Source organism: Parus major, chromosome 19, assembly GCF_001522545.3.
Source record: "Parus major isolate Abel chromosome 19, Parus_major1.1, whole genome shotgun sequence".
NCBI classification, from domain to species: domain Eukaryota; kingdom Metazoa; phylum Chordata; class Aves; order Passeriformes; family Paridae; genus Parus; species Parus major.
The window spans coordinates 5,420,405-5,438,036 of NC_031787.1; the positions used below are offsets into that span (position 1 = coordinate 5,420,405).

The 17,632-nt window shown below is 62.2% G+C and overlaps 2 protein-coding genes across 6 annotated transcripts; both read right to left on the reverse strand.

Annotated features, from left to right (window-relative positions):
- Positions 1–155: 155 nt before the first annotated feature.
- On the reverse strand, positions 156–3,678 carry RSKR (ribosomal protein S6 kinase related). The gene is made up of 11 exons (XM_033519011.1): positions 3,325–3,678; positions 2,563–2,646; positions 2,417–2,485; positions 2,183–2,252; positions 1,476–1,583; positions 1,301–1,341; positions 1,176–1,203; positions 998–1,087; positions 834–922; positions 647–757; positions 156–556 (listed from the first exon to the last, which is right to left on the reverse strand). Exons 1-11 carry the CDS (start codon positions 3,676–3,678, stop codon positions 335–337), a joined length of 1,266 nt encoding a protein of 421 aa, XP_033374902.1. The 3' UTR covers positions 156–334.
- A 597-nt stretch (positions 3,679–4,275) lies between these two features.
- KIAA0100 (KIAA0100 ortholog) lies at positions 4,276–17,497 on the reverse strand. Of its 5 annotated transcripts, none has more exons than XM_015646734.3 (38): positions 17,093–17,497; positions 16,779–16,825; positions 16,339–16,501; positions 16,141–16,259; positions 15,739–15,838; positions 15,329–15,527; positions 15,044–15,167; positions 14,548–14,672; positions 14,395–14,462; positions 14,153–14,301; positions 13,811–13,929; positions 13,462–13,625; positions 13,101–13,365; positions 12,777–12,982; positions 11,527–12,622; positions 11,109–11,300; positions 10,828–11,030; positions 10,632–10,750; positions 10,338–10,558; positions 10,021–10,211; positions 9,836–9,935; positions 9,554–9,756; positions 8,959–9,253; positions 8,685–8,842; positions 8,388–8,594; positions 8,182–8,281; positions 7,804–7,986; positions 7,510–7,631; positions 7,273–7,428; positions 7,078–7,199; positions 6,630–6,810; positions 6,467–6,553; positions 6,254–6,364; positions 6,033–6,168; positions 5,693–5,817; positions 5,243–5,344; positions 5,029–5,163; positions 4,276–4,826 (listed from the first exon to the last, which is right to left on the reverse strand). In XM_015646734.3, the coding sequence occupies exons 4-38, from the start codon at positions 16,242–16,244 to the stop codon at positions 4,647–4,649; spliced, it is 6,348 nt and encodes a 2,115-aa protein (XP_015502220.1). In that variant the 5' UTR covers positions 16,245–16,259; positions 16,339–16,501; positions 16,779–16,825; positions 17,093–17,497; the 3' UTR covers positions 4,276–4,646. The 5 variants fall into 5 exon arrangements, with proteins under 5 accessions (XP_015502220.1, XP_015502219.1, XP_015502222.1 ...); XM_015646733.3 differs by having other exon boundaries at positions 15,739–15,841; XM_015646736.3 differs by having other exon boundaries at positions 15,739–15,799; positions 17,093–17,496.
- Between the last annotated feature and the right edge of the window lie 135 nt (positions 17,498–17,632).

Sequence of the window (17,632 nt, forward strand, 5' to 3'; positions counted from 1 at the left end):
CTCCTCCCGCACCGCCTGCCCCGGGGGATGGACAGACAGACGGACGGACCCGTGCATGGGCAGGCGGAGCCAGCTCCTCCCGCACCGCCTGCCCCCCACACGGCCCCCCAGACCTGCTGCAATCCCGCTTTCCCCACCACCAGTCAGGGCAGCAGTGCCCGCGGCTCTCGGGTTTATTGCTCCCGCGGGGAGAGGTACAGAGTTGAGGTACCCGGGGATGAGACTGGGGGTACCCGGGTAACCCCCTGGGGGACCCGGCCCAGCAGCAGGGTCCGAGCCGCTGCCGGGGTAGGGGGATGTCCCTGAGCGATGCCGAGGGTCCCAGGCGTGCGGCTCAGCCAGGCCAGGGCCGGTCCGGGGAGGCGGTGAGGTCGTAGTCAAAGTCGGCGAAAGTGGCGGGGTCGGGTGGGGGCTGCTCGGGGGGTCGCGGGGCCACTGCGACCACCACCGGGTCCTTCTGCAGCAGGTCAGCGTCGAAGGCCACCCCGCGGAAGAAGGGGTGGCCCTGGAAGTGGTGGAGGTAGCGCAGGCGGTACAGGGGGTTGTGGCACAGCAGCTGTGGACAGAGAGGTGACAGTGACAATGGAAATCCCAGCATCCAGCCCAGGGGCCGGGGGGAGCCCAAAACCCCAGGAAGGAGGGTTACCTCGGCGAGCAGCCGGGCCAGCTCAGGGCTGAACTCAGGTGGGCTCTTGTAGCTGCTCTGTTTGACACGTTCCAGCATGGCCACATGGTCCCCCGCTGGAGCCACAGGGAACTGGGGGAGCATAGAGTGAATTCAGGGTCTCCCCGAGGTGGCCCTGTCCCCCCAACCCCCCAACTATGGTCCTTACCTCCCCACTGGCCAGGGCAAAGAGCAGGACTCCCAAGGACCACCAGTCAGCTGCATGGCTGTAGGGCCCCCCGCTCAGCACCTCTGGGGCTGTGGGGAGAGTGGGTGAGTGCATGGGGGTCTGTGCCCCCCAGCACAGCCCCCCCAGCACTGCCCCATCCTTACCCATGTACTGTAGGGTGCCACAGATTGTGTGGGCTCGCTCACCCCACTGCAGGTACCGGGAGAGGCCAAAGTCAGTGAGCTTGAGGTGCCCTGTGGGGTCAGACACCATGTGGGACACATGCAGAGAACGTGTCCCCATTGACAGGGTGTCCCCAAGGCATTCCCACCAGGCTCTTACCTCTCTCATCCAGGAGGATATTCTCCATCTGAAAGGAGACAGGCACTGAGGTGGCCTCTCCATGCTGGGGATTCAAAGACCGCCCCCCACCCCATCCTCCAGCCCCCAGCCCCACTGCCACCCACCTTGACATCTCTGTGCATGATGCCAAGGTCGTGGAGGTACACTGGGGACAAGACAGAGCCATCAGTGCCATGTGTCCCCTCCCACCACAGTGCCCACTGCCACCCTTGGGGGTGGCTGACCCTGCCCACAGGTCTCCAGTGGTGGGGACTGTCCCCAGTGTGGAGGGTCACTCACCCAGCACCAGCACCAGCTCTGCGGCGAACAGGCGGACGGTGGCCTCAGCCAAGCAGCCGGCCGTGCGCCACAGCGCGTGCAGGTCCCCGGTGCTGCAGTAGGTGCACACTGCGGGGACAGGGGATATGCCTTACTGACCCACTGGGCTGGCACGAGGGACACCGGGGTGGCACAGGGGTGCAGAGGGGTCACTGGGGTTATAAAGGCAGCAAGGTGGCACAAGCACCCGGACCACACTGACACCAAGGTGGCACAAGCACCAGGGCAATATGGGCACCACATTACCAAGGTGACATAGGCACGAGTAAGGTGGCATGGGAACATGCGAGTTGCACGGTGACATCAGCCCCAGAGCCCCGTGGGCACTGGGAACACACAAACACCAGGGATCACATGAGGTGCCAAAGCGACAGTGACACAGGCACCGGGAACACGCAAACTGCAGGGGCTGAGGTGACACAGCCATTAGGGCCAGACGGGGACCAGCGCTGGGGTGCTTTGTTCACTCCCACCTTGGTCCCCGCCCCGCTGTGGCTTGTCCCCATCCGTGTCCCCCATCCGCACGGCCGGGAGGCGGCAGCCAGAGCTCCCGGATCCCCACGGGGCGCGGGGGGAGCGCGCGTGTGCGGGGACACGTGTGCGGACAGCGGGGACACGTGCGCGGGCAGGGGGGGCCGCAGCGAGCCCGCGGGCAGATGGTCACTCACTGATGAAGAGGTGGCGCTGGCCCTGCCAGCTGTCCCCCAGCCCGTGGACAAACGGGTGCCTGACCTGTCTCTGGGGACACAAAAGCACAGAGAGTGAGCGGGTAGGAGGCCACCAGGGGCTGGGGACCCCGCTTCTGCCGGCTTCCATCCGCAGCACCCCGCCGCCTCCTGATGTCCCCGTGGCCACCCCCTAAACCCCTTCACGGGCTGGGGTCCCTCCTGGGCCCCCCTCACCTGGATGCTGACTTCTTCTTTGCACTGTTTAAGGGTGTCACGGCGCAGCACCTCCACTTTGGGCACAACCTGGGGGGCGAGGCACTGTCAAGGTGGGGGACAAGGGCAGGTGGGGGCACCCATGGGCCCCAGGGGTCAGCACCCACCTTCACGGCACAGATCTTCTCCCGCCCACAGTCCAGCACTTTGAGGATGGTCCCGAAGGAGCCTTTGGCCACGAAGCCCAGGATCTGAGGGGAGGAACGGGCTGAGCACGCCATGGAGATGGATTGGGGTGCTCAGGCTGCGGGTCCTGCATGGGGTGAGGGGCACACAGCACCCAAAGCAGATGCTGGGGACACATGGGGACCTAGAGGACCCAATAAGGACCCCAGCAGGATTTATGGGGACCCAGTATGGGGCACAGGGACACGGGGGACTGGGACACGGGGGACCCCGAGGCGGCAGCGGTGGATTTTGACAGAATGCACAGGACCCCCGGGAGTACACGCGGCACCTCGGCGGGGTGCCGAGGAGCTCCGGTAGAACACACCGAGACCCGACACGGGCACCCGGCGGGGATAGAAGGGGACCCGGTGGAACAGCCGGGGACGCCGGTAGGATGCGCAGGGACCCGGCAGAGCGTGCGAGGAGAGCTCGCTAAGGCAGCCTGCGATGCCGGGATGGCGGCACGGGATGCACGGACGGCGCGGGAGGGTGCTCAGGGCGCTGGGGGACCCCGGTAGGGACGTGCAGGAACCCCGGTAGGACGAGCAGGGACACCGGTACAGGGTGCGAGGGGACCCGTTAGGGCGCCCGGGGCTGCCGGGGCGGGATGGAGGGCGGGACACCGCGGGGGAGGACGATCGGGGGCCCCGTTCGGATGCACCGGGATCCCGTTCGGGAGGGTGGGGGCTCCGGGACGGCACCTTGAGCTGCTGCTGGCGGGCGGAGGGGCGGACGGGGAACTCCGGCAGGAACAACGAGACGAGCTGCGGCAGCGGCCACCCGGGCAGCGGCGGCTCCTCGGCGGGGCCCCGCGAGGCCAAGGCGAGCCCCGGTACCGGCACCGGTACCGATACCGGCACCGACCCTGCTCGGCTCAGCAGCGCCCGCACCCACGACCCCACGGCGCGGCCCTGCGGAAGCGAGGACAGCGTCAGCGGGGGGAACCCGGGGCGGGAGATGCCCAGGGGGATCCCCGGGGCTGATGCCGCCGCACGCACCTGGGGGGGCCGCACCGGAGCCGGGGCCGGGCCGGGGCCGCTGCTCGTCGCTCCCATCGCGGCGCCGCCCGGCCGCGCCCCGGGTCCGCTCCCCGCTAATCGCCGCCTTACATAACCCCGCCGCCCCGCCCCGCCCCGCCCGCCGCGACCATCCCCAGCCCCGGGGCTCGGCCGAGGGGCTGCCCCTTGCACCGCGACACCCACCCGTGATCGAGCTCCCCCCATCCGGGAGCCTCTCTACACACTTGGGGGTTGCTCACCCACCCGTGACTGATCCCACCCCAGCACCCCCCGGCCCTGATCCCAGCCCCTCTCCGGGACCCCCTCCTTACACACTCTGGGGCTCCCCCTTCAACCTTTCCTTCTCTCTTTGCGCCCCACAAAGAGCCCTGAGGGGATGCCTGCAGCCCCTGCCGAGCCCCGGCATGGCCCTGGGCTCATGGGGAGGATTGCGGGGGATAACTGCACAGGCTGAGCCCAGGGCCATGCAGGGGTGCCCTGAGCCCCAAACGGGTGCCCTGAGCAGCTGCTGGAGAAGGGCAGGGTTAAGCCCCCAAGGAAGGGGGGCTGCTGGGCTGAGGTGGGACTGCAGGGTGCAGCAGGAGGGCCAGCACTGCGGGGTGAGGCAAGAAACAAGACACTGGCCCAAGCCTGTTCCAAATTAAAAACTTTTTATTTAAACTCTCTCCCATTCCCCTTTTTCCCAGCCTGTAATGATCCTGCTGCTTCACCAGGCCCAGGGGCTGGGCCCAGCACCCACACAGCAGGGAGGGGGAGAAGCTCACAGGAGCCCTTGGCATGAGGGTTCTGCACCCCACAAAGCAGCCCTGGAGCACCCTGTGCCCCACATTCCCACGCTGCTCCACCCCTGCCCCACAGCAACGGGGCTACTGAGGGCCTGCACATGGCTGAGCCCTCCTCGGGCACCGCCGAGCAGCACAGCCCCCTCTCTGCCTTCAGGGTGACTCCCCAAGGGGGGTGCACGGGGCACCCCAAGTCCCTTCCCGGCCTGCCGGGTGCTGCCATCATTTGCGCCTGCCGAAGATTGACTTCTTGCTGGGGTTCTTCTCGCCCACGCTCAGCCCGATGAGCAGTCGGGCCTTCTCATCCTCCTGCTGCTGGATGGTCCCGTCGGGTTTGTTCTCCAGCTTCCCCCGGGCCTCCGCGCCTGCTGCCGGCTTCAGGCGCAGCTTCTCCTTGATCACCTGTCCCAGGAGTCAGGGGGCTCAGTAACCCCCATGGCCACACCCTGCGCCCTCGGAATGGGTCACAGCCTGAGCTGCTGAGCCAGTGCAGCTGCCTCCTGCTCTGGGGAATGTGCCACCCACCCTGGGGTTGGCATCTGCATCCTGGGCAGAGCAGCTCTGGCAGCCTCCGGAGCGGGAAGAGGGATGTGGTCCCACGTACCTGTGCCACCAAGGCTTTTCGGCTGTCCCTCTTCACCGCCATGGCAAAGTCCAGCCATGTCCACGTGTTGTTGTGGTACTCCAGGCATGGCAGCACCAGGTTCAGGTCGCCCCAGTCCACGCTGTTCTTCTCCCCCTGTGTGACAGAGGTGTCAGGCAGTGTGGGACAATGGCCCAGACCACCTCAAGCATGCCCTGTCCCACTGGTCTCACACCTTGTAGCTGACACAGAGTGGCACCTGCGGGATCTTGATGTAGATGAAGGAGTTGTTCATGGCTGCACGCTCCTTCATCTTGTCAATGTCATCCACCGGATGCTGGGGACAGAGCAGAAGCCATGAGCAGAAGGGAAGGAGAAGGGACACAGCCAGGAACCAGCAGGGAAGGAATAGCCGGGCACTAGACTGCAGAATTGCTTCATCAGGGAGAGGTGAGAGCTGCTCTGGCACGATGTTGGAAAAATGAGATACAGGGATCACATCAAGCGTGCAGACGCCTGGTTGTAAGGATGCAAATCCTCATGGTGGGAGGAAGCAGGAGAAAGCAGACAAGCGTGGGAGGGAAGTGTGGGAGGACACGGCTACCCAGCCCTGCAGTTAAGGGAAAACAGACTGGCACCACAGCAGGGCTCTCGCAGATTCCCCCCTCACAGCAGCAGGAGGTACCTCAGGTGCTTTTCGGAATGATCTTCTGACCCCCGATGTTCGATTCAGTCCCTGAGCAACTCCCTTCCCTGGGCCCAGCGAGTCATCGGCCCCAATCAGCTGCCGCGGCTTCACCACGGGGATCCCTGGGGCAAACAGGGTGCAAGGTGGTGGTGGTGGTGTCCAGCCAGGGGTTAGCCATGACCCCAACCCTCCCACAATCTCCCTCTCCACAGGGGAGACCACAAATCCCTGTTTCTCAACTCATTGCTGGACAGCAGCTGCCCACAAACATATCCTGGACGTGCAGCCAGAGTGGCTCAAGGACATTCAGAGAGAAGGGTGATCGTGAGCCTCTCACCTGTTGTCACCAGCTTGGACTTATCTTCCTCATCCCCCACCTCCTCCTCCTCCACATTACGGCCAGGGAAGAAGAAACCCATCATTCTGTGGAAGAACTGGTGGGTGAGCTGGATGGTTAGAGGCACCACGTTCACCTGCAGGGAAGAGACATGTCAGAGCCAGGTATGCACTGCCTGTTCCCCACAGAGACCCTGGCCCATCCCAGCCCAGCCCTGGCACCTCAAAATGCTCCTTGATGGAGATGCCTCCCACGGGCGGCCGGACCTTGCTGAAAATCCTCAGGGCCAGCTGCCGGCCAGACTGGCAGGAGCTCTGGGGACGCAGCACCACCTGCAGGGAAGAGGGTGGGTGGCTGGGCTGAGGACAAGCCCCTCTGCCCAGGCCACCCATGGGTCCCCAGGATGCAGAGCTGCTCCCCCAGCTTCCACTTGCCTTATACACAGCGTTGGGCAGCAGGTTGTTCATGGTCACCCAGCCCAGTTCCAGCAGATGCTCGGCCGTGTCATCAGACTTGTTGACCTGCACAGACAAAGCCATCAGCTCCCAGCATCCCCATCCCCAGCTCAGGGGCTGTGAGCACCGTCCACCTCCACACCTTGCTGTAGAGGAAGCGCTGGAGCTCCAGCTCAGCAATGCCCAGCTGCCCATCCTCCTCCGTCAGGCGCCAGCGCGCCTGGGCAAAGTAGAACTCGGTCCTCCGTGCCACGCTCACGTCCTCTGGCTGCTTTCGCAGCTCCATCTTGTTGGCTCGCTGCAGCTGGAAGTCCTTGAAGCACCTGCAGCACAGAGGAGAGAGCTGGGATGTGGGAGTCCTAGGTGGGACACAATGCTGGGGAAGGCTGAGATCATACAGTCAGAATGGTTTGTGTCCTCCCACTGTCCCTGGTTGCCCCAAGCCCCATCCAGCCTATCTTTGAACACTTCCAGGGATGGGGCAACTACAGCTTCTCTGGGCAACCTGTGCCAGTGCCTCACTGGGAAGAATGTCTCCCTAATATCCAATCCAAACCTACTCTGTTTAAAGCCATTCCCACTTGTCCTACCTGATCAGTATGTTCAGCTCCTCACTCTCCAGCTGCAGGTCAGCTTTTTCCTGGCTCAGCTGCTGCTGCAGCCGGTGGTTCAGGTCGAGCAGGATCTCGTTTTTGCTGTCATACTTCAAGGACTGAAGGACAGACAACCCTCAGCACCCTCTGCCCTGGAGTGAGGATCCTAAGGAGCCAGGGATGTGGGCTCACCTTCATGTTGGAGTACATCTGCTTCTCCAGCTGCCGGATCTGGGCCACGTGCTGCCTCACAGCCTCTTGCAGGTGTAGGATACTGCTGCGCTGCTCCTCAGGGTTGCTGGAGATTTCCAACTGGAAACGCACCCGCTGCTTCTTCTCACTGTGCTCCTGGACACAGGAGTAGGGCAAGGTTAGGACTGCCTGGGTGCAGTGAGTGAGTGGCACGGACACCTGGAGCCCCACGGGTACCTTGCGTTTGGGCTCCACGTGCAGCAGCAGGTTGTTGACTATGTCGAGGATCATGGCATACTGTGCGGGGTTGGTGGAGATCTCCAGGTCGTGGTGAATCAGGGTGAAGGTGTCCACAGCTCCTGTAGGGACACAAAGGGCAAGTGGGGGCTCAGCATGGGCAGAAACATGTTGGGAACCCCTCCTGTACGCAGCCCTCTGACCTCAGTAGGGCCAGAAGAGACCACCCCTAGAGTCCCCATGGGTCAGCCCAGAGCTGTACCCCACCAAGGCACACTGCCTACATGCACCCACCCTCCTGCTTCTTCAGCAGATCCTCCTTCTCCTGGTTGGCAGGGGTATCAGGAGGCTTTATCTGTGTGGCCAGCTCAGGGTCGATGTCGTGGCTGTAGCTGATGTAGTACATGCGGCAGCTGCAGCGAGAGATGATCCTCTGCACCTGCTGGGTCTGCTGGGCTTCCGAGGGCTGATTCCAGTCTGGGGACAGGCAGAGGGACCACAGTCAGAGTGACACATCCCAGCACACAGGGACTGCACAGTGCAGGCCTTGGAGCATCAGCCACCTCCTGGAGCCACGCACGGACAGGACAGGCGCTCTCTGCTCTTACCAGCCTTGGGGTCAAACCTGAGTGGGACTGGGGTAGGCACAGCAGCCAGGGCTGTGGGCAGTACCTGTGGTGGTGCTGACCATGCCCCCCACTGCCTGCCCACTCTCCATCAGCTCCTGCACCGAGTCCAGGCTCCGCTGACGATGCTCCTCGATATTTTTCACCTGGGGAGGCAAGGAGGCACTGCTGGCTGTCCCTGTTTTCCCTGACCTGGCCAGGGCACTGACAGCACTGCCTGTCCCCCATGTAGCTCACCCACCACACACTCACCTCCAGCCAGAGCTGGCCATGCTCCCCCTCAGAGGGGCTGCTCTCTGTCGTGGCAAAGTACTGCATGCCATCCAGCAAACATGTCCAGGATGTCTTCTGCTTCAGAGTGTCCCCGTACCAGGCGGGGTGGTGCTGGCACTGCAGCAGCTGTGCCTTCGCGGCAGACACAATCACACAGCCCTCCGTCTCTGCACCACGCAGAACCATCTGTGGGGGGAGAGACCCCAGGGGTCTGATGGACCTTTCTGGGGCAGGCACAGCCCCTGTCACAGCCAGGCCATGGGCACAGGCAGGTACCTGGCAGTTCACCAGCTCAATGAGGCAGTTGCGGTTGTAGATGTCGTCGGTCTGGCAGGCGGCGATGCCGCAGAGCTGCTCACTGGCCCCCGACTCCTCTTCTGTGAAAACCACGAACTTGTCCGTCTCCTCAATGAGCTTCTGCAGCATGTAGGCCCCTGGGGAAGGAGAAAGGGTCAGTGCAAAGCTGTGGGTGGATGGCTCAAATGCACAGAATGAAAGCAGGCAAAGCTTTGAACTGTGGGCTTCCCCTTGCTCGCCTCCCCACGCTCACCCCCTGAGGAGGCTCTCTCAGGACGGCCACTGGTGATGGGAGCAGTCACTCTGGCAGGGATGGAGTGAGCAGAGAGCGGGCCCCGCTTCAGCTTCTTGGCCTGCAGCTGTGTGTCGATCTTCAGCCCCTTCAGGGCCTCGGTGGACAGGTTACGCTTCAGCACAGCCGCTTTCTTGTAGCCATCGTAGAGGGCGAAGGCAATGTCCCGGTTCGTGGTGGTCCAGGACGCCCGCAGGTCCACCAAGTGCAGCTGATGGGTGTGGAAACCGTCGTCCCCATCACGCAGGGGCAGCTCCTGGGCACAGAGGGGCAGTGCCTCAGCACAGCAAAGTCACCCCTGGCTCTGCCCAGTGACCTCATGCACTGGACTAGGAGCCCTGCCAGCCCTTCAGGCTGAGCGTAAGGACTGCAGCCCGGACCACCCCAGGGACCACAGCATGGGCACAAAGCCGGGTGCTTGGAAGATTGAAGGCCCTGAATTTCTGTCTCTTCCCCAGCCAAATCCCTTCCCCATTACATCCAACAAGCAACATCCCCTTGTCCTGGAGGTGTCACCAGGCCAGCACAGGCTGCTGTGCCCTGTTTGCAGTGGTACCTCCTCAGCTGTGCGGTTGCTGTGCCGCTGGTAGGTGAGGGAGGACAGGCTCAGCAGGTGGGTTTTCTTCACCAGGGTGTCAAGTTGGTGGTCAGCATTCTCGTCACAAGTGGAGGCCATGAGGTGCACGGTGACCTGGCTCAGGTCACTCACCATCTGCGTGATGCTCCATTCCGAAATGAGGCGTCGCATCACCGTGCCGGCTGGGGAACAGGGACAGGGACAGGGGTCAGCCAGGGCCCTGCTGAACCTGGAAGTGCTGCTGACAGGACTCCCACTCACCTTGTGGGATGAGCCGCTGTGTGCCACGAGTGAAGATGTGTCCCTGGCAGCATTCCACCTGAATCCCCCGCTGCTGGGCAAAGGAGGCCCAGTAATGCACCTGAGAGGGAGCAGAGAGCAGGAGCTGAGAGTCCAGCAGAGGCAGGGCAGAGAGGAAACACCAGATTCCCAGCCCTGGGAATTACCTGCAGCCGGGGGAAGAGCGCAGTATAGGACAACTGCTTGTAATGCTGGCCCAGCTTCTTCTTGCTGGGTTTCATGTTGTTGAAGAGCTTCCCACGGCAGATGGGCCGTGTCACGCTGGTCCATGTGGCCCAAAAATTCTGCATCCAGCGGAGGGTGCTGCTGTAGAGCAGGATCCGGGGCTGGGAGTGCTCTGAGAATATCATACCACCATCAGCCAGCGCCATGGGGCTGGGACATGGCAGCACCCAACCCACAACCAGCATGCCCTGCCCTATGCCCCTTGTCCCCAAGGGACCCCCAGGACACTGTCAGCCACCTTTGCTGGGCTGTGTCAGGTCCATCCGGATGGAGAGGTTGAGGTTCTCGGAGCGGAAGGCACGGTAGGAGTCATACTGCTGCCCCACTGGCACCTCGGGCAGGAACTCGGGGGAGCGCAGCACCACGCCATGGTGGTCATGGGGGTTCCCATGGCACAGCCACTGTAGGTCCAGTGTCATGCACAGGTCAGGCAGGTGCAGGAAGCAGCAGTCGTCATATCTGAATACAGAAAGAGACCCCAGTCACTCCCCAGCACTGGTGAGGACCCCCATGCTTGTGAACCCACACTCACTTGGAAGCTGTCCGGACATTGATATCCAGGCTGCCCTTGAAGACAAACTGCCCGGGCTTCCAGTGGAAGGAGAGTTGGCTCCACTCCCAGTGCATGTTCTCCGTGGTGTTGTAGGGGTCCTGCAAGGGCAGGGGTGAGGAGAGGCAGGTGTGAGCTGCCCCCACAGCACGTTGTTCCCCAGTCCAGTAGCACCCACCTCAGTGGCCAGCTGGTGCAGGTTGGCCTGCTCAATGTCCATGTGCCAGTCTCCATGGAAGAGAAGACGACTCTTGTCCCACCAGGGCAATGGGGCACTGGGGTCCTCTGAGGGCTTGGTGAGGAGATCCACACACTGGCCGATCAGGGTCCAGGCCGGGTCCCAGCAGGGCCCCCACACGATGGTGTACTGGGAGATCACAGCTGGGGACACAGAGGCTGGCTCAGCCCTTTGCCCTGTCCCTACACCACCACAGAGCCCCCCATTCCTCCAGCTCTTACAGTGAAAGTCATGGTAGAATTTCAAGGGTGGCATGTTCCTCTCCACTGTGGCATCACCCCAGGGCAGCCCCAGCTTCAGGACCTGGCGGCGCCGGGAGCAGGCCTGGCCGCACTGCTCGGCTCCGATCAGCCGGCCGGAGAGCTGCCAGTTCCGGATCTCAAACAGGTACCGGGGGTAGTCACGGATCCGCACTGCAGGTGGAGGATGGGCTGAGGGATGGGGCAGCAAAGAGGCAGGCAGTCCCCCTCTCTAGGCCATAGCAGGAGCCATCGTCCTGTCACATCTTTACTTCCTTCCCACTCCCTCTGAACCTCCAAAAATCATTTTCCCTGCCTGGTTACACAGCACATAGTGCCAGCCCAGGCCACAAAGCCATCGTGCTGTCCCCCAAGGGCACCCTCCCACAAAGCAACTCACCAAAGAAGCTGCCAACTGTGCCCTTCATCATGCGGCACCACTGGGTGACCATCTCCAGGCCCTCTGGGGGGAACGGGCTGACATCATCCAGGTCCCTCATCTGCTCCAACACACGCTCCGTGCCGTGGAAGGACTCATCGGCCATGGCCACCAGCTCCAAGTGGGCCAGGGTCCAGGTGAGGAGGGCCCTCCGCATGGGTGTGTTGGCGTAGAGGCGCCGCGAGCGCTGGATGTAGATCTCGATGTTCTTCTTCTCCAGCGCGGCGTAGAGCTCCTCGATCTTGCGGGCAGGCAGCAGCTCCCCGTGCTGCTTGCGCAGCGCAGCCACCTTGGCGTCCAGCAGCTGCAGGCGCTTGGCGCTCTCCTTGCTCTCGTCCTTCATCAGCTCGTAGTTGTCTCGCAACTTGACCTCGAAGACGTCATCCAGGAAGACCCAGGAGAAGTTGGTGACTTTGAGCAGGAGGTCGGGGGGCAGGGCCATGCTGGCAGGGCGCGTGGGCCGGTGCAGGCCCTTCAGCCATTTCTGCACACCCACGGCAGCGTCCAGCGTGCGGGAGAAGTCGTACTGGTAGGGGAACTCGACGGTCACGCTGGCGAAGGAGAAGGCCCAGCCACGGTTGCGGAGGGTGCGCAGGGTGGGGAAGGCATCGCGGTGCCGGACAACCTCCTCCAGCTCAGGCAGCAACTTCACCTCCACCTCCTTGAAGCTGAAGATGCTGTGTCCGTCAAAGCCAGCGGCCAGCTCGGGGCAGTAGCCGTGCAGGGCACCGCCGTGCCAGCTCACCGAGGTCCGTTCCGCAGCCAGGCTGATGTAGTTGGCCTCAGAGACGAAGGCTGTGAGCTTGGCAGAGCTCAGCTCCAGGGACAGGGACAGGAGTCTTTTGGGAGGGGGCCCTTTTGGCTGGAAGGGCCCTGGTGACTCAGTAGGAGTAGCTGGGTGGGACATGGGGCTCTCTGGGGGCAGGGAGGGAAGCGTCCTGTGGCCGAGGGCGCTCCGCAAGGCTTCGTGGCACTGCAGGGTGGCCAGGGTGTGATGGTACAGGTACATGTGGTCAGGTGGGCTCCACAGCACCACCAGCCCCTCGCCGCACTGCACCTGCACCGGAGAGAGTGAGCAGGCACCACATCACTGCCAGGCCAGCACAGCACAGCCCCGTGCTCACCCCAGCACCTTTAGTGCCAGCCAATCCTCCCCCTGCCCCATCTATCTCCAGTACAAGATAAAGCAGTGGCCCAACAGCCAAACCAACCTCCAGGGAGCGGATGCTGCTGTGGTAGGTGACAGAGAGCACAGAGAGGTTGGCCACCGGGTTGGGGATGGCAGGAGCTTTGCAGCACGGCTGCATCTTCTCAGTGATGTTCTTCACCAAGGCCAGCACCATGCCCTGGACGCTGACCGTGCAGCTCTCAGCACTTCCCAGGATGGTCAGCGTGTCCAGCCGCAGCTCCAGGGCACCTGGAGAGACAGCATGTCAGTGCTGGAGGCACACAGGAGGCACCACACCACACCAGGTTCCTCTGACTGCGGGGCTACTCCAGGACGGCCATCTGGGATCAGCTTGGATGCTACTTACCCACTATGGCCGAGAGCGTGAAAAGGTTCACATCCTCCACCTTCAGATCCACCTTCCAGAGCAGCCCCCAGGGCTCACTGGAGGCAGAGGGCGACTGCTTGGCAAGTTCAGCCCCACCAGACTGCAGGCAGAACAGGGGCAGGACCCTGGCCAGGCACTCAGTGCAGGTGTCAGATGACTCCACTTGCAGCCCCCGGATGGTGCAATCCAGGAAGAGTGTATCCGACTGGGCGCTGGACATGCCCAGGGGCTGGTTGTAGCTGCCCTGCAGGACAAACAAGATGATCACCCTCAGGCTGCAGGACATCCCTGTGCCACCCACATGGAGTCTGAGACTGAGAGCCACCCCTTGGTCCCTCACCTGGAGGTTGAAGGAGTCGAGGATGAGGGCTTCTCCCCACACATGCATGTTTGGGGGATGTGGGGCACGCTGGATATGGGAGTCATTGCCCACTCGCCAGCACAGGTGGTCCACAGCCAGCACTGCTCGCTGGTGCACGCTCTGTGGCCGCAGGTGCTGGTAGTCTGTGGGCACAGAGAGGGGAGGTGCAGGCAGGGCACCCCAGACACAACCAGGCAGGGATCCACAGCCCCTGGCCACACACACACACAAGCAAGCACAACAGCAGCACGACCCTCTCCATTCCCATCCCAGTGCCTGTCTGGCAGACCCCAAGAAGAGCCCAGCACCTCCCTGATCTAGCCTGTACCTGCAGAGATGGAGTTGAAGCCCAAGGCGAAGGGTGGTGTGTCCCCCAGCTGCACGGACACGTTGACGTTGGACAGTGAGGCACACAGGATGATGGGCGCCAGGATCTGGGGATAGCTCCTGCATGGGACAAGCAGGAATGGGCGGTTAGTGGGAGCTGTGTGCCACAGCTCCTGGCAGGGAGCAGGACCAGAGGGATGTCCTCTGATCACCTCCTGACCAGCCTCCCCATCCCACAGGCGGTGCACAGGTAAGGTGCTGAGTGCCCAGGCACCCTGCCAGAGTGTGGGCAGCAAGAGGAAACAAGCTGTGATATCAGCAGCTGCACTGAGGCCAAGTTTACCTTCCCTTGTGCCCTTGGCTGCGGACAGGCATTGCCTGGCACCTGTATTCCTGTGCCAAGAGGCCCAGCCAGTGCGAAAACTCTTGGTGACGGTAGTGGATGATGCAGGTGTTGAGCAGTACAGCAGCCGAGAGGTCAATGGCTGTGACCTAGAGCAGGGAAAGGGCCAGGTGGCAAAAAACTCATGCCAGGAGCCAAACCAGCCACCCCCAGGGGACAGAGTGTGCCCAGCACTCACTCACCTGCACACTGGTCTTCAGGGAGTTGAGGCACACGATGCGCTGGCGGCTCTGGGACAGGAGAAGGCCATCTGGGGGGACAGAGGAGCACAAATGAGGGGTGGCAGAGGGCAGTGATGGCAGCCCTGTCCCATGGGTGCCCCCCTGGCTACTTGCCCTCCAGCTGGAGGTCTACACTCATTTGGTCCAGGTCTGACGTGGGCGTGAAGTTGCGCAATGGGATTTGCTCCTCTTCACGCTGATATAGAAACTGTAGCAGCTTCAGGCTCCAGGTGAGATGCCTGGAAGACACAGAGTCATTGCCAGGAGGGAACTGCAGTCATGTGCTCCATCTCCCTGTCTCTCATCACCAGCTGACCAGCATGCTGGCGTGGACAAACACAGCAGCCAGTGCCCAGCTGCACCACAGCCCAGCGCTCTCATCACATCGCCTGAGGATCCCAACAGCTGTTCTACTGGAGAACCAGCTCATGTGCCCTCCTCCCTCCCAAAGAGCCCAGTCCCAGGCCAAGCTCAGTCCTTCCCACTGGAGTGGGCTCTAGGACTCGCTCTCTGCAGTCCAGCAGAGCTAAGGGACAAGAAGGAAATAGCACAGTTGTCCCCAGGTCCATGTCCCCAGCATTACTTTGGACTCGGACAGCCTGCCCCTCACCTCTTCTGGCTGTTCATGGACAGCACCATGCTGGTGTTCTCCAGCTTCACCTCCACCCTCCTGGGGATGAGCTTCAGTGTGTCCAGGCTCAGCACAGACAAGGACTTTGAGGGCTCACCTGGGCCTGGAGAAGGACAGAGAGAGTCACAGGAAGGACTTGCCCAAACCCTCACACTCTGGAGTGGGAGCGAGTGATCCCACAGCCAAATCCCTCTGGCTCCAGTGCAACTATGGGGGCCACCAGCCCCTACCCTGCTCAGAGCTTGTCCCTGTCCTTGTCCTGACCTGTGCTGGGCTCTTCCCTCAGGCTGCTGTGCTGGGCCCCAGCAGTGAAGTGGTGCAGGAGGGGGCTGCAGAAAAGCCCCTCGTGCAGCTCTGCCTGCAGCGTGCGGATGCAGAGCCGGACGCCCACCAGCCGCCGCTCGCTGCTGATCTCCAGGGAGAGGGAGAGTGCCAGGGCCAGCTCTGCCAGGCACGTGTCATCCTGTGCACAGGGGACACAGCAAGGAGCACACAGGGAGTCCCACACTGCCCTCCCAGTGCATGCTGCAGGTGGAGAGCTGGGCACAGCAGAGACCCCAGCACCTGGCAGCATCACCCAGCCTCAGGGACACCCTGGAACAGGTCATCAGCGTGTCCCAGGAAGCCAGAGCCCAGGTTCCAAGCATGGAATTTCTCCCTCCTCCAGCACTCACCAGCTGGCTGCTCCGGAGGACTTTGCTGTTCACCTTTGTCAGGCTCACCTCGCACGTCAGGCTGGGGAGAGCAGAGAACTGAAGGAAGATGTGGGTCTTGCTGCTGCCAAAACAAGTCCTTGCCCTCTTTCCTGTGGGACACAGGGACCCCAAGTCCCTGCTCCAAGTGCTCCCAAAAGCAGAGCATGCCCTAACTCCATGCACCACATTATTTGGAGAACACAAAACTCAAGCTTCCTGTGACAGGAAAAGGAACCAGGCCAGCCTCAGAGGAGGTTAATGCATCACACCACAGGTGACATGGGATGCTGCTGAGTGGGACAGAGAGAGGAGAGGCACAAGGCTGGGGTCAGAGAAGCTTCCCTGCCCTGGAAGCAGAGTGGGGTACAAGCAGAGCATTACCTCTTCCCATTGCCATTCAGGAGGAGACGTGTCTGGCTGGCCTGGATGTGCCAGAGAGACTCTGAGGTGGCCACGTGCAGAACCATGATGTTGATGGAATCCATGTGGATGGAAAAGAGCTGGGGGGAAGGTGCTGCTGTGAGGAATATCCGACCACAGCACAGCCCACAGCAGCCTCTCACAGAGCTAGTGCCTCACCTGGCTAAGGAGCCTCAGCAGGGAGGGTTTCAGGGGCAGGTCTGTCCTGCTTTCATTTCCATCAGCTTCTCTGGGAGCCTCCGGAACAGATGGCTGCAACCCAGGGCCCTTCTGGAGATCTGTGCGGATTCGCACCTCGCCAAAACACAGCTCGAAGTAGCGCCTGGGGAACAACAGCACAGGCAGCTCTGACAACAGCTTGCACTTGGCACACCTGGCTCTGTCAGCGGGGATTTCCCCTACCCCAGGGATGTGCAGGACCAGCATAAGGGCACCCACAAGACACTGCCACCTCCAAGCGTGGGTCACTCCCTCACAGAGCTGACCACAGGGGAATAAGGATGGCAGAAAGGTGTAAAGGCAGCAGGATGGCAAGCAGGGTAAGAGCTCAGCCAGACCCTCAAAGGGAGTCAGCAGGGAGCTGGGGTGGGGGCACGTACGGCAGCTCCCGGCTCAGTTTGCTGGAGATCCAGATGTTGTCGATCTCCTGTAAGGACACACAGGTAGATCAGAGAAGAAACAACTTGGCTCTGCCTTGTGATGCTCATCTCAACATTCCCACTCCGCTTCCAGTGCCTGGGATCATGCAAGGAGCAGCCAAAACCAAGTCTGGCCGTGGCAGGAAGGGCCTGGCACCAGCCATGGGGGTGCTCAACAGGACAGTGGCTCCACAGATTTGCTGCCAGCCTAGAAGTGACAGCAACCACCCTGTCTGCCTTGTCTGCCAGTAAACACCCCTCGCCCAGGTACCCACCACAGTCTGCTGCTCCCGCTGGAACTTGAGGCTGATGTTCTGGGCCCAGAAGAACCCAAAGGAGCCGATCTTCAGCTCTGCATGAAGCTTCTGCTGGCACCAGTTGACAGCCAGGCGACATGCCAGCCATCTGTGGGGACAGGGGGAAGGCTAAGGTCAGCCTGCCTGCTGGGGTTGGGGTCTAGGGAAGCTCTTCATCCTTCAAGCACCAGCTCCAGCACCTACAGCTGGATAGGAGCTCCCAGGGCCTCACGGTGGGGAAAAGACCCTTCAGAACCACCCCCAAAAATCCCTGGTGCCACCCTCGCAAGTCTTGAGGACTCTACACCCCCCTGACACCCCATGCCCAACCCTGCGGGCTCTTCTGAACTTTTCTAAGTCTCCAAGCCTCTGACATCCAGCTCTATACCCCCCAGTCCCCTGCAGGCTCTTCCACACCTCTCTCCCAGCCCTATGAGCCCCACAAATTCCTGACACCCCCTCCACCCCTCTTTGTCCCCATGACCCTCTGCTCCCCTCCTCCCAGACCCCCAACACCTC

Excerpts from the sequence above, each read along its gene's own strand:
- RSKR (XM_033519011.1), bottom strand. The coding sequence starts at position 3,678 with ATGGGAGCGACGAGCAGCGGCCCCGGCCCGGCCCCGGCTCCGGTGCGG. Across the intron at positions 2,647-3,324 it reads CCCGCCAGCAGCAGCTCAAG|ATCCTGGGCTTCGTGGCCAA; the intron begins GTGCCGTCCCGG and ends TCCTCCCCTCAG. Across the intron at positions 2,486-2,562 it reads AGAAGATCTGTGCCGTGAAG|GTTGTGCCCAAAGTGGAGGT; the intron begins GTGGGTGCTGAC and ends CTCGCCCCCCAG.
- KIAA0100 (XM_015646733.3), bottom strand. The coding sequence starts at position 16,244 with ATGGATTCCATCAACATCATGGTTCTGCACGTGGCCACCTCAGAGTCT. Across the intron at positions 15,168-15,328 it reads GAGGGAAGAGCCCAGCACAG|GCCCAGGTGAGCCCTCAAAG; the intron begins GTCAGGACAAGG and ends GTCCTTCTCCAG. Across the intron at positions 13,626-13,810 it reads CTTCAACTCCATCTCTGCAG|ACTACCAGCACCTGCGGCCA; the intron begins GTACAGGCTAGA and ends CTGTGCCCACAG.